The following is a 15,581-nucleotide window of genomic DNA, read 5'->3' as shown; positions in this document are numbered from 1 at the left end:
CCTAATCTGCACATTCAATTTCTCATCATAATGTGCAAAGCAGCATCACTTTCATATAGAAATTACTCTTTGGAAATTAAATGATCAGAAATATTGCTGTTACTATATACCATCTCTCAAATGGAGAGACTAGCGATTAGCGAGGCGTCATGTTAGTTAGCTAGTATCAATGCGCCCTAAGATGGAGGAGGACGATAAGCGGCATAGAAAATGGATGGGTGGACTTATACAAAATTAGGGCTTATACACAGTTAGGGCTTCAGCAAGTTTGTCGGCTAGTCCTGCTGCACAGTGGCCCATGTTCACTAAACAATCCAGTGTGAAATGCCGTTGACAGATTTAGGAATTTTAGGAATTGTAAACAAATGCAGCTTTCCCGTACGGACCATTGCTAGCAAGTAAACAGGGGAGCAGAGCTTGGCAGGGAGTTTATCTGGCTTACAGCCATGCCCATATTAGGGAGTCTATCCCTCTGTGACATCACAAAGGGGCAGTTTTACCACGCCTTCTGAAACCGAGTGTTTTGAGCCATCACAAACTTCTTTCAGGTCTCACTTCCAAATGTACAAACCTCATTATGTGAAACTTTGGCATGGTTTAACACGATAATTCAACATTCTAACTACATTTATAGGTCAGAAAAGTGGAAAAAGCATAATAGGTCCCTTTAAGAAATGTCACATTGCTCCTAATTTTATTTTCTGTGCTATTTTTTTTTTATTTACAACAAAACGTTGAGTTACTTATGAACATTTTCATAAGCAGCAACAGTGGAATACCTCCTGGTATGCTTGCACAACCTGTTGTAGTCCCAAGACCTCTCAGTGTCATATGAACTTCTGTGGCATGTTTAGAACGAAGTCAATGAAGATGATTGACAGCTACCTGTGGCGCTCTCCGTGCCGCTGTGCTCCCCTTAGTCCCGCCCCTCAACCCCTCCTCCGCGGCTTCTTAACTGAGAGTAGCATCATGCTAACTCAGGCTCTGCTTCTGCCGCACATCCACGGCATTCGTGGCGTGATGCTCTGCCTTTTAATATTTTGACCACTTCAAAAGCGGACATTACTGTTATGGTGTCGGAGGATGGAAACGGACGACGTGTCGGTGAGGGAGCAACTTTTCCACAACCGTGTCCGGGAGACTATAGTAAGTGCTGCGTAACTGACGAGGGGGCTATTATGTGTGCCTACCGGTAACAAACAAGCAATATCGCATATCAAGTTCCGTTGCTTAACTTTCTGACTTTTCTATTCTAATTCACATTTCTTTGGAATAGTTCCAGTGCTGGTATATCTGAAATCGCCACATAAACTGAATCAACGTTCGAAATCAGTGCAGGGATGCTGCTTTTAAGGGACGTGGGCTGATAAAGCTTTTATTTTTCACGCTAAGACGGCTCTCTCGTTGCATACGTTCGGTTTATGTGCTGATAATATGTATCGATAGAAAATATACACCTTTGTGTAACATCTCACTAGCAGTAGGAAATCGCTAGTATAGTTACAGCAGCACACAGATTGACCTTTAACCCCAAAGGTTCACTCTTAGTGCCATTATATATAATATATATACATACACTGTATAACGTGCACTTCTGCCACCTTGTGGACATTTTTCAGACTGCACCCAACATGCTCTCTTCTATTGTGGAGTTGCATCATCACCTCTTTGTATCTCTCACGTAAAATATGTATAAATAAATACGTCTTTGGGAGTGAGCGGTCAGGTTGAAAAACATTTTTAATACGTCTCTGGTAGCAAATTAATAATTGTTATTTTATTTAATAATGTAAATATTGTCTGACTTCAGACTTTCAAATGTGAATATTTTTAATAATATATTTTGAATATCCCGGACCTATTTGTGATTTTAGACAAAACACTGATATTCACACGTTTACTTTAACTTCAGAACACAGAGAGACCTTTTTGCCTCTTTTTTGTTATGCTGCGGCCCAAACCACTAACTGTTGGTGTTTGGTCCATAGCTATTTGGTCCTTCCAAGCCTTACCAATGACTCCATTGGTCGAAAAAACAAGATTCAGATGAATACAAAAATGATTCGGTTAATGTGTATATACATGTAAACATACTGACTGGAGTGGCATTTTGGGGCTTGACAAAGCCCCGAGGCCAAATTGTACCGGTACTGTAAGTTTGGTTGAGGAGAAACTGTGCTAGTGGGTCAACAAATGAGTGCATCTTAGTTGGTGAAAATGTGTCCAAAAGTGGCGTTCCTTAAAAGGAGATTGACCCGCCAATTTAATAAGTGTGCCAGTGTTCCACTTTCATGACGTCACTAAAATGAGGAAGTCCTGTTTCATTGCTATATGTAGGGCTGGCCCATATATCCATTCATTCATTTTCTACTGCTTATCCTCACAAGGGTTGCGGGGGTGCTGGAGCCTATCCCAGCCGTCTTCGGGCAAGAGACGGGGTCCACCCTGGACTGGTGGCCAGCCAATCCCAGGGCACATATAAACAAACAACCACTCACATTCATACCTATGGACAATTTGGAGTGGCCAATTGCGATATATCCATATTTTTCAAAATATTATTATTCGCTTTAGAGGAAGTGACCTTTTCTGACCTACAAATGTAGTTACAATGTCGTATTCTTTCTGCATTTGCCGCTTATCCTCATTCTGGTTATGGGGGTATAAGGATTTCCCTCTGCAATTGCAGAAATCAGAGGGCCCTTCATAGGTTTTCAAGACTTCTACTGGTTTGTACTTGGACAGGCCCTGAGGTAAATGGAATACACAGTGTTTACAGGTTTAAAACCGACAACCACTTATAACAAATGATACCGATTACAAGATAACATTGATCTAAAGTTGAACCTGTGTGTTTGTCTTGTCTGTGCAGCACTGGATGTGCATCTGTAATGTCTGGATCAGCACCAACATGGAATTGGTTCTTTGTTCTTTGGCCTGCCCTGCCCCCATGATTTGCATATTGTTACACTCAAATATTGAAACCCACACGCGACATTGGCTGAGTAGACGCAGTTGCCAAAAAGAATGACTAACCCACGGTCCACACCCTGTAACCGGATAAAACAAAGCTCAAGATGGTCGCAGTAACATCTTGCAGCTGAGTCGGGACACGCAAGAGTACTGTATACATATTTCCTGACTTTCACATGAAACCACTTGAACTAAACGGCGGTGTTTAGCGCCATCAAAAATGTCAACGTAAAGCAAATTGTGTCAACATGGTAAACACATTGTGTACAGCGAATGAAGTATTATTAATAGACATAGACAAGGGGCATGACTACATCATCGCTGCTTCTATCTCATCCTTTTGTTGAATTGTGCGAGTGTGGTTTCCAAAACAAACACTAAAAGCACAGAATATGTCATGTACTACGTACTTCACTCTCACTTTGTGATTGATGTGCCTCACCAAATGTTCAACTTCATGGTTTTCTTTGTATTTTGCAGATCTGCGTACTTCTGTTTACATGCCTCTACATTGTTTGCTACCTCATACTTGCCCGCTTCAAAAAGACTGCCGAGTTTGTCACAGGTACGTGAGGCCTTCCTTCTGGATTATACGATGTTTGCAGCCATTCCTGATCAACTGGACCCCTTGGCATAGGAAGCAGCTTATAGAACCATACAGTTTTATGTCTATGTGGGGGGCGGGATCCATACAATTGAGAAGTATAACAGTAGCATTGATTGGGTTGACAGAAAAGTTAAAATAGCCTTTTATGTCTTACTTGCACCGGAAGGCACAAAAAAAGCTGGCATTGGAAACGTGTTATTGGTCACATTCTTGCATGAATATCAATTGAAGCTATGTTAATACTGCGTGACTGTGCACGTCCCTGTGGATCAGGATGAGGAAAGGCCGGTGAAGTATGCTGTTGCAAGATAAACACGGAGTTGTCGCTTCAGGCTTCTTTTACAGTGATGAAAACATTGTTTCGGCAAGGGTACAAACATTTAAAGGAGTTCCTTTTGTAGGTTCAGTCAACACTGAATCGGTAAAAAGGTCAAAAAAAATCAGAACAGTTGCTATGAGTTCAGTATTTTTGTGGTTCATATAGAATTGGTGCGTTACAAACATTGTTTCAATAGTTTGCCATTAGCTTGAATGCACATGAGCTATGTTTGCTTTTTTATTGAATTATTGTTGTCAAAACCCACCGAAAGATCCTGTTGACATTTCTTTGTGCTCCCAGGGCTGGCGGTTATATAACGAATCCAATAACTGGCTTTCATTTAAAGCAGATGTTGGGTATCCAGCTAACCAAATCTCTGTGGGGCGGCTGGGTGGACTGCATCGTGTCGCGGACGTGTGGCCGTGCAGAATCAAATGCGGTGCAGTTTAGCGCTGCAGCTCAGTGATTGCGCAATGTTATGTTCGGAAGTTGTTTATGAATGTGAACTGCCAGGATTTTTTTTACCTCATGAAATAAAAGCCAGTTTGGCACAGAAGCAAATTATAGTGCTGCGTACGTAGCTGTCACTCACTTTCAAATAGAGCTGTTCACGCAGGTCAATTCATGATCTATTGTTTCTTGGTTAGCTTATGTCATGCATACTGTGATTAGTACATTTAAGTGTAGTTTTTTTTGGGTACTCTGGTACATGTATAGGTTGACGTACGACTTTTCCAACACAATATAGTTACATTCATAGTGATGATCATGAAACTCAAAATGATTAACTTAATTGAAGAACGTAACTAATCACTGTGCTCTCTTTCAGATGATATCGAGGATGCTACCGTCAACAAAATTGCGTAAGTAAAAACCTTAATGATTAACTGACACGGGGCAATCTGTTCCGCTCACTCACGTTGATGTGATATGGTGATTGGACAGATAGACGCATAATGTGTTTTTATTGCCTACTCGGCGGGGGTTCATTGTGATAGGGACGCCGCCCTTTTACCCTTTGAACTGCCACGCTGGCATTGTCGCCTGGCGAGGTTAACGTTAATAACATGTGACCCGAGCATCGCAATGCTTTACTAAACGGCTCTTCCTTTCTCCTCCCGCAGGCTGTGGTTGTGCACGTTCACGCTGTCGGTGGCGGTGTGCGCGGTGCTGCTTCTCCCCATCTCGATCCTGTCCAACGAGGTGCTGCTCACGTTCCCTCAGAGCTACTACATGCAATGGCTGAATGGATCGCTTATCCGTGGTACATTCCTGCCTTTTATTCAAAACATATGTGATGGTCACACGTAAACACGACACTCAGATCACATTGAAGACGTTTGCAACCCAAACGGTCTGGAAATATGTTCTGTTTATATTATTGAAAAAGTTTCTTTGTGTCTTTCAACCCCTGTTGTTCTGTGGTCGTTGAATGTACTACACTTAGTACTTAGTACTTATCAATAAATACTTGTGTGTGACTTAATAAAGGTGAGATCGAAATGACAGTAGGCACCAGGAAATGCTTGGAAATGGCTTTTGAACTGGTTGAGAAGTGAAACAAGAAGTGAAAAATGAAGCAAGTCCAGTTGTGATTCAACACTCTGTAGGTACGTTTAGTAACAGGGGGACCATTCCTCTGTGGACCACCCCTCTGTCTGAGCCAGTAGATCAAATTGGGCGTTAATCAGTACTGTTACTGTTCCTGGTGGTCTTCATTGTCGGTGGGAGATCTTTGGATTGCACCTAGTGATGGCCTAAGCCAATAGCACAGACATGAGGTGCGTTCAGGGGCGTTTGATCATCTCACCTTTTTTGTTTTCCTGCAAAGACCCCATGACAGGTTTTAGGTCGTTGAGAAAACGCCACAAGAAGGGCCTGAGTAATCCTGTCTTTAAACATGACTAGCTACCAGCATGGCGACACTGCCTCACAGTGGCGGACTGCTGAATTGCAATCATTGCTATGTTTTTTAGTGAAGACTAATGCTTGGAAACATGTCTCCTTGTTTTTGTTGTTTTAGGATTGTGGAACCTAGTGTTCCTTTTCTCCAATTTGTCCCTGGTTTTCCTGATGCCCTTCGCCTACTTCTTCACGGAGTCTGAGGGGTTCGTGGGGTCCAAAAAGGTACTAATGATGGTGTGGACAAACATCGCTTCCTGAACTTGATGGCGTCTGTGTCTTCGTAGGGGGTCATGGCACGAGTATACGAAGCAGTTGTCCTGCTGCTGCTGCTCGCTCTCCTCGTGCTGGGCATCGTGTGGGTGGCATCAGCGCTTCTCCACAACAACGTGGCCAGGAAGAGCCTCTACGGTGAGGCTCCGCTCGTAACCCTGTTTCTTCAGTGACAATGTCTTGAACGTTCATGTTTCCCATTTCAGACCTTTGGGAGTACTACCTTCCCTACTTGTACTCCGGCATCTCTCTTTTTGGAGTGCTGCTGCTACTGCGTAGGTTCCCATCAGCATCACTGAGAGCTTCCCATCTTCTGTATGCTGTCAAGCGTGTCTCTCTTCTCAGTGTGTACTCCTTTTGGGCTGTCGCGAATGTTCAGCGTGACGGGCAGCCTCTTGGTCAAACCCCGGGTGAGTCACCTTGACGTCCATTGTTGATATGAATTGGGGGGGTTACAGCAGACCTTCATCACCGAGTTGTCCCATCTCCCCCAGCTGTTTGAAGATGTGGACGATGCTCTCAGCTGCGCCACATTTGAGGACGACTCGCTGTCCAGGAAACTGAAATGTGAGTAGACGCCCCCGCTCAAACCGCCATCCCCCCTCTGATTCAGCGCTGACTCGCCATTGGTCCTCTTGAAGGTGGCGCTTCCCATTTGTCCTGGGTCAAACTGAACATGGAAGCCATGAAGAAAGATCACCAAGCAGTCCGGACACGGCGTACGGCCTTGGGTATGTTTCCCTCCTCCAAGGGTCCTTACAACGCTTAGTCGTTTGTTCTCTTCAACGGTTCCCCTCGTGATGATTTCACAGAGACACGACGGAAAGCGTCACCATGGCAGAGAAACCTGGGCTATCCGTTGGCCATGCTGATGCTCCTCATCCTCACAGTCAGCATTCCCTATATTTGCACAGGCTGCTTTGAAGTGGCCATTTTATTCAGGCTGCCATTGGACTACGTTTGTCTCCTCAGGCGATCTGTGTGCTGATGGTCTGTTTCAATGTGTTGGAGTTGCTCCTCAACGACGCCGCGATGCCCAGACGAATGGAAGTAAGGATCTACGCTAACATTTCCTCCGGCGAGCGCTCCGTGTGCGGGTGCTGATGACGTTTCATGTATTTAGGACCCTCACCTCGGGATGGCCTCCTTCTCCATGTTTGGTTCCCTGGGGGCAGCAGTTCAAGTCGTCCTCATCCTGTATCCTTCCAAATGGAAAATACGGTCACTGCAAACAATGAATGGATATTTCTCCATCAATCATTCCTCTAAAAGTACTTCACACCAGCGCTGTCCTTCACCAACACGTACCAGCTATCTCATGGTGTCATCGGTGGTCGGCTTCTACAGCTCTCCGCTCTTCACGGGTCTGGTGCCTCGCGCGCAGGACACCAACCTCACACAGGTACCGCACGGCTCCGACACGCCGAGCCGCCCGCCCGTCTGGGGGCTCACAAATATGCTTCTATTCCTCTCAGATGATCGCCAACTGCGTGTCACTCCTCATCCTGAGCTCCGCCCTTCCAGTGTTTTCACGTACGCTCGGTAAGGCTGTCAACAAACACGCATACGCTGGTACACCCTCGGCATCTTGCACTTGTAGCTTTAATCCCCGCCACAAGGGGGCGCTTGGAGTCAAGCCCAGCTGGTGTGTTTGATTGATCAGCATGTGTTCTTCTTCTGGTTTTAGGGATCACACGCTTTGACCTGTTGGGGGACTTTGGCCGGTATAACTGGCTGGAGAACTTCTACGTTGTCTTCCTGTACAACATGATGTTTGCTGGCCTCACCTCGGCATCCCTGATCAAGACGCTCACATGGGCGGTCCAGAGGGAACTCATCCGTGCTTTTGGTCAGTATTTGGTACTATTGTTGATGTTTGGATGACAGGTGTGAAAATGACCGTATATATACGTACTTCCATACGTGCGTGTCAGCGATGCGAGTTGATATCGACTGCACGGTCGACGGTTGTGTCATCGGTTTTCCCAGCTTTGGCCTCATTTCCCTGCGGGCTAGCCGCTTTTCCTTAGATAGAAAGAATACAATCCTGACAGGAAAGTGTAAAGGGACAGGACGAGGGTGAGATCCCCTTGGGGGACCTTCAGGCCCACCGCCCTAGACCCCTTGCAGCACACACGCCCTTCGACTTTCCACCCAATAAAAACAAGCCCTCAAAGGACACGCACACACACACACACACACACAGCCCCCCCCCTTCCAGTTCAGATAGCATCTCTTTAGTAAGGCCGCTCACTTTTCCATTGCCTGCCAACGGACTTTTGTTCCATGATGAATTGACTCTGGTTTAAGCTAAATTGCTATTTTCCTTAGTTTGCACGCAGCCTTAAAATTGTGCCCCTTTTTAATGATATTTATTTCTTCTTTGCAGGTCTCCACAGACTTCCTTTAACCGTCTCTCGATCCACTGTCCCGTTCAGACTCCTCCTGGCAAGTGGACTGGCTAAAATCCAGTGAATTTTACCCTGTCACTCGTTTGTTTTTAAAAATACTTTATTGATACTTGGGCCAAATGTGCGATTCAGCACCATCATCACTGGGGACTTAAAGGGGACCTATTAGGCTTTTCCACTTTTATCACCTACAACTGTAGTACAAATGTAGTATTCTGGTGTTAAACCATTTGGACCTACAACTGTAGTACCAATGTAGTATTCTGGTGTTAAACCATTTGGACCTACAACTGTAGTACCAATGTAGTATTCTGGTGTTAAACCATTTGGACCTACAACTGTAGTACCAATGTAGTATTCAGGTGTTAAACCATACCAAAGTCGGTAGCTCACCAAAGTGAGCCCTGAAAGAAGTTTGGGATGGCTAAAAACGCTCGGTTTCAAAAGGCGTGTTAAACCTGCACCTTTGTGATGTCACAGCGGGGCAGACTTCCTTATATGGGCGTGTCTCTAAGCAGATAACGCTCGGCTACTCTGTTTACTCGCTAGTAGCAAAGCCACGTTGGTTCAGGCCACACGGCACAAACCGTCTAAAGTCCTTTAAAGTACTCGCTAGTGTGACCAACCACAGTGGAGTGGGCGTGCCTGGAGGCGTGGAATAAATTTAAAGGGGACCATTTTCCCGGGCACCACGAAATCCAAAGAAATAAAGCTGAATACTTGCAGATTCTGTAAGAACGAGAAAGCTTTATATGCGGGTTATTGTGTGTAGCTGCTCTATAGGAGTCCACAACTCAATAGAAGGGCTGACAAATGAGCATAATGGGTCCCCTTTAGGAGGGCATGAGTCAACGTCCCCTTGTGGAGTGGGTGCCCCTCTCAGATGCTTTCTGATCCAAGTACTGAAGCCTGTACTGAAGTACTGTCCTCCAGGCCCAACCTGGGATGGGATTCAGCTCGTGGATCCACGGCGAGCACACGGGATGAAGACGTAGAGCGACTTAAAGGGATAGTTGGCATTTATTGACATCCCTTTAACGTTTGCCAATCATTGATCTTTAGCCAAAGGTGTTTTTATGGAGTCACGCGGTTACTACTTGACTTAAAAATACTCTAAAAGAAAGCTTTACATTTTTTTTGTAATGCATGGATTGCAGGGACGGAATTGTGTCTTAGACCAACAAACTGTGAATTGTTATTCGAGTGAAACCTCCGTTAGCGTTGGCCCCAATTTGCGTCTTGGAGTTGATGTTGATGGAAAGAAATTTGGCCTCGGTTTGTCTGCATTCCCCAGCTAGCATACGTCATAGACGGGCTGTGTCACTTCCTGTTCTGGTTTCCGTGTTGGTTAGCCATCGATTAGCATGCTAACAAGGAAGTGGGATTTGTGAAATGATATTAAGAACACAACAAGACAGGCGCCATATTGTTTGCTAACCAGAGAATGCAAAACCGTCGAGTACATTTTCAACGTTAACGGGAAAACACGCTAACTGGGGTGGACGCTAACCCAGATTCCACTTTGCATTGTTTTGTGGCAAAGTGCAATATGTTGAAATCAAAGCATATGGGCGGGTTTAAAGTGGTACTGGTGTCTGTGTTGTCGTACTTTTAACCCTTGAGATGACCTCCACTGTGGTTCCTTTCCTGCTGCATCAGCAGGTTGTTAGATGTTGCTTGGACCAGCAGGGGGCGTAAACTTTGTATTGGACTGTGTATTGTATAGAAGGGCACTCTGAGCTTTTTCACTTTTTTACACGGATTTTCCTAATGTACTTTTGCAATCATATGTTGGTATTAGAATTGGTAGATTATGTCCATCATACAAGTGAGATGCTAAATCTTTAGAGTTGTTCTCAAAGATTGCAAAATGTGCTCGTTGAACATTTTTCATTTCTGTTGCTTTCACGGCAAAATAAATAAATGTCTTGTTTTTAAGGCTGTTTGTTTTTTTTTTGGTTCTTTCACCACCCGTGACACCACCCGTGTCTCATCAGAAGTTGGGACCAGTGTGGGCGTTGGGCCATTTGGTTCTGTACTTCTTTAATCAGCCCAAGAAGAGAGCCATATTTTGGCCCGTCTTTCAGCAGCGTCCAGCCATGACGCCACTTCCACCACAGCCACACTTTCCCTACGCTGAAGCCGGCATTCGCTCCTTCACGTCCCAACCTCCTTTCTTCCATCACTTCTCCTGTTGTCCATTTCCTCATCTCCTTCTTCTGAAGTCGGTTCAAAAAAGGCTGATTCTTAATTTCTCTTCCTTTTTCTTTCTTTGGATGTCTTAATCAAGCTTATTTGCTTTAGGTTGTGTTTTGCTTTGCGTTTCCTCTGCGGACAGGAAATGAACTCAAATGTTGCTGTAACATTTACGCACATGTGGCGGCTGCTGAAGCCGTGAGGAAGTGACACAAGTCGCAGATAGGAAGTGCGTTGAGAGACGGGCTTGTGCCTCATTGTTGGCTTTCATTAGTGTCATAAATGCGTTCATGAGGGTTTTTTGTCCAAGTATAGAAGTCTTCTTCATTAGTAACGCCGCCGTTTCCTTTCAGAATGAAAACCTCAGACTTTTCTCAGATGCGTTGACTCCTGTTGGTCTACACTGAATGGGGGCCATGGAAATCGCTCAAGAAGGGTTGCCTGGTCCTTTAGTCTCTAACTGAAAATGTTAACTTCTCTAAAGCAAGGCAGCACATGATATTCCCAAGCTACTGGATGATGTCGGCGGAGACAGCCCATTCCCATCCAGGAACGAGGACATGGCGGTCATCCGTGGGTCGTAATCCCCAAAGGCGGCCAACAGACCAATCATAGGGTTTGGATCTATCTTACGTTTCCAAATAATTAATTGAGTATCGAAAACACAGCCAGTATCTGTGATAAAGTAGCGGTTATACGTACGCAACCAATGGTCTTAGACGGTTATACGTACATAACCAATGGTCCTTGACGGTTATACGTACGTAACCAATGGTCTTAGGAGGTTATACGTACGTAACCAATGGTCTTAGGAGGTTATACGTACGTAACCAATGGTCTTAGGAGGTTATACGTACGTAACCAATGGTCTTAGGAGGTTATACGTACGTAACCAATGGTCTTAGGAGGTTATACGTACGTAACCAATGGTCTTAGGAGGTTATACGTACGTAACCAATGGTCTTAGACGATTATACGTACGTAACCAATGGTCTTAGACGGTTATACGTACGTAACCAATGGTCTTAGACGGTTATACGTACGTAACCAATGGTCTTAGGAGGTTATACGTACATAACCAATGGTCTTAGGAGGTTATACGTACGTAACCAATGGTCTTAGACGGTTATACGTACGTAACCAATGGTCTTAGACGATTATTCGTACGTAACCAATGGTCTTAGGAGGTTATACGTACATAACCAATGGTCTTAGACGGTTATACGTACGTAACCAATGGCGTGTTGTAGTTGACCAACTTGTTTCGATACCAAAATAGTTGAGACCTAGAGCCGCCCAACCCTGAGTGCCGTTCTATGTTTTTCCTTGCCTCTGTTGCTAAAGTGCTTTGATCAGGGTTGACTCGGTGTTTGAGCTTGGTCTTGGATTGTAATAAGTTGTTGAATTGGTACTAAATGTGTACTACGTGGGTTTTTTTGTTGTACTAACCGTGAATGGCTTTTGCTCTTGAGCAAGTACGTTGCTGTCATTCACACCAAGCCTTCCATGTCGTCTTGCTTTAGTTTGCTGAAGCAGTCCCACTGGGCGACACACGCCATTAGACTGGTTGTCAGGCATCTCGGCTCGTAATGGGATGAGATACGCTATCTTTATTGTCAAAATAGAAGAATGAAGGGGGGAGGCGGAGGAGACACAGATTAGCTTTCCTGAATGTCGGCCGTTTGAAGCGCACGCCAAAAGGAATTAGAGGCCTGGTTTTTGGATGTGCGCAAATAACTGAGGCGGTCACAGGAAAAAGGCGAGACTTGCTCGCTAATCAACTGATAATGCCTTGCACTCTGTTTGCCGCCTGCCATCACGCGTGCGCACGTGTGGCACGCTTGCTTCACACGTGTTGGCTTCTTTGAGCGGCGTTGCGACGGTACGTAGATTGCAAAGTACCAGTCCGTGAACCAGGTTAAAAAACCAAGTAGCGCATCGTATCTAACCTTTGACCTGTTTGTTTGGGGTAAGGAAGTCCCACCCTTTTAGTCTATTGTCCCCCCCCCCCAGTACAACATCTCAACTTCTCTCTCGGCTTGAATGTTCTCAAGCCCTGAACTGGTAAGGTGACCAATGTTTCCATGAAATACTGGACCAAAGCTCCATGACCTCCAAGCCGTGTATGTGCAGCCACATCAGAACACGCCCCCCCCCTGCCTTTTCCTGCACTGATAACACCGAGGGGTGGCGGGGGGGCAGAAAGAATGGATGGGTGTTGGAGCGCCGTCTGAGGAAGTACGACCTGCGTGGCTTCTCTTCAGCTCGGAGGGACAAGACAAACACTTGAGACGTCAAAGCCCAGCGTGGTTCCAACACGTCTCAGCTTGGAACGTCGGGGATTGGAACCCGCCACTTCCCGGTCTTCTGACTGTTTCGTATCAAGCTAACCACTCGGCCACCAACAGACTCATGACGTCCCATTTATTTGTCCAATTCCACTCACGTTAGCAGACTTTATGCCAGTAAGTCACGAGTTAAATTTCCAGGTATGGAACTTGCTAAAGTTGTTCCTTAAAGCATGCAATGAGGGGAGGAGAGATGTCATTTTCACTCTTGTGGCTTAGCAGGAAGCCCAAGCAGTCACCCAGTCATATACTCCCATCCTGAAACGGGGGAGTCAAATGTTCCAAGGCAAGTGGGGGGGCTGAAAGATTGAGGGCGCCAAAATAAAAGAACTAATAACCACAACTTGATTTCCATCTCCAGCCCACAGATGCATGCTTGCTTCCGTCCTTTCACCCCCCCCCCCCCACTCCACCTCCTTTCATGTTACATTCTCCAATTGCTTGATGAAACATCTTGACATGGTGAAGATGTGAATGTGTGTTTGTTGCTTTCTTGTCTGGGTTCGTCATGGAGGCTCATATCTCTCATCTCTCATCTCTCATCTGTGCTGCCTGGACCAGACGCACAGGAAAATGCAGTTTCACCCTGCCACCCCTCCCTATAACATCCTGGGATCTTCTGGAACCTTCCCCAACACGGATGTTGTCTGGGACCTTTGGTGACTTTGTAGCAACATTATTCCAGAAGAAAAGAAAAGAGGTCGTCATGTCAGTATAAATAATAAGGTAATACCATGGAGGCATGCCATCCCAAATGTCATCTTAGCTAACGAGATTAATGAGGCTAATAGTGCAAACCAAGACATGCAGGGATGTCATCTTAGCTAACGAGATTAATGAGGCTAATAGCGACCACACGAAATAGCAAGACAAGCGAGTACTGTGGTACTATTTAAGGTGGCCAATTACAAGTTGCATTCCTGAAGAGTAGCACCATGCTAGCCTCAAAACAACTGTCACATGACCTGGGAGCAAAGGTTGTTCAACATCATGGTCTAGGGGAAGGATACAAAAGCTAGCTCAGAGGTTCCAGCTGTCAGGTTCCACTCCGAGGAACATAGTGAGGAGATGGAAGCCCATAGGTGAGACGAGAAGACGGTAAACTTTGTCCTTAACGATGACATAACCTTCATACTGGGCGCTAACAGACGGTACGCCAAGTGGATGGAGTACTGAAGTGTTTGCTTCTAGAACGTGTACATGGAATGACTAAAGAACAAAATGGCCAACAAGAAACACATGATACTGTATTAACTATTTAAAGAGCAGTGTGGCAAAGCATGATGGGAGATTGACTTAATATCTTACTGCTACCCCAATTGTGGCAAATTAGTAAAAGTTGTAGAGCACAGCTGGTAGAGTAGGTAAACTACCAAGTTACTTTTACTTTCATTCTTTACTTTCAAGTTTTAGCTCATTTCCACAGCATTTCAGCCCAGCTTCAGCTTGTGTTCTTTCTATTCTATTCTTTTTATTCACGGAATGGCCAACCTGTAGTAACGTAAATTAGGAAGAGTCACCAGCCATGAAGCTCACTACACGTCCCTGCTTTTGATATAACTTTTGTATTGATCGCATACTGTATGTATTATGTACAACTACTTTCAAGAAATCCTTCACATACTGCAAGTCATCTGTGGTTATTTCCAGAGATAGCCCAGAGTGAACTCCCCAACCTCTCCATCCGCTCCATCCGACATTAATCCCAGTTTCCGTATGCGATTGCAGATGTCAGACCACTGCAGCGGCAAACGATTCCTCCGCTGTCCTTTGTCCGGCATTATCAGATACCAGACTTCATCACCCGCCAGCCAAAAAGAATGGCTTGTTTTTGACTGAGAGGTCTTGGGGGCGCCTTAGGTTCCTCAAAGACAGGAAGTGAGGAAGACTTTTAGGGGTGTCAAGGCCGGACACTTGTTTTCTCTGCATTACCTTCACTTTCAAGTCTATTAATAACTCACTTTTGTTTGCTTTTTGGGGGGGGCTTTAACATTTGACCTAGTCAGACTGTTATTGTATGTCTGGAAGTGACTTGCTTACGGAGGGAAGTATTCCTTAAATTGATATTTAAATCGTTCAATACCGCCAATCCAAAGGCGCGTTTGTCTGCAAGCAAAGTGGTCCGATGGGCCGTGGGTAAAAGAGGCCGGTGGGCACGGGGGGGGGCGTCATTGTGCTAACACGAGTGGACTAATCATATGTCCTTCCAAAGGTTGAATTGGAGGCGTGTGCTGGTGCAGTGGGAGCGCGGAGAGGAAGGGAGGGCAATCTGCTGCGGACTCTAATAAGACCCAATGGCTGGTCAAGGAGCCAGGAGGGCTTCAAGTGGACAAAGGACGCCGGAGAAGAAGAAGAGGAGGAGGAAAACAGGAGTCGAGACGAGACAGGAGGAGGTTAGTATGACTGGCGGACTTTGTGGTGAGCATCAAGACTCAGCAATGACTTGGAGATCAGCGCCAACGTTGCCTAGAAGAAGATGGCACCCATGAGTGGAATATCGGCACGGAAGCAACTTTGAATACCAGCTGATTTTTTTTAAGAAGCATTATGTC

General features: G+C 45.3%; 1 protein-coding gene across 1 annotated transcript; it reads left to right on the top strand.

Moving 5' to 3' along the window:
* Window positions 1-952: 952 nt before the first annotated feature.
* On the top strand, window positions 953-15,431 carry lmbr1l (limb development membrane protein 1-like). The gene is made up of 18 exons (XM_058084949.2): window positions 953-1,146; window positions 3,454-3,538; window positions 4,729-4,762; window positions 5,024-5,163; window positions 5,923-6,026; window positions 6,089-6,212; window positions 6,281-6,349; window positions 6,420-6,484; window positions 6,569-6,641; window positions 6,716-6,805; window positions 6,887-6,963; window positions 7,047-7,124; window positions 7,198-7,271; window positions 7,386-7,476; window positions 7,550-7,616; window positions 7,762-7,923; window positions 8,464-8,522; window positions 15,242-15,431. Exons 1-18 carry the CDS (start codon window positions 1,084-1,086, stop codon window positions 15,425-15,427), a joined length of 1,641 nt encoding a protein of 546 aa, XP_057940932.2. The 5' UTR covers window positions 953-1,083; the 3' UTR covers window positions 15,428-15,431.
* Window positions 15,432-15,581: the final 150 nt, after the last annotated feature.

Source organism: Doryrhamphus excisus, linkage group LG17, assembly GCF_037039965.1.
Source record: "Doryrhamphus excisus strain RoL-2023G ecotype Guam linkage group LG17, RoL_Dexc_Guam_v1.1, whole genome shotgun sequence".
In the NCBI taxonomy this organism is placed as follows: Eukaryota; Metazoa; Chordata; class Actinopteri; order Syngnathiformes; family Syngnathidae; genus Doryrhamphus; species Doryrhamphus excisus.
The sequence above is the reverse complement of the archived record's forward strand: the minus strand, read 5'-3'. Positions and strand labels throughout refer to the sequence as shown.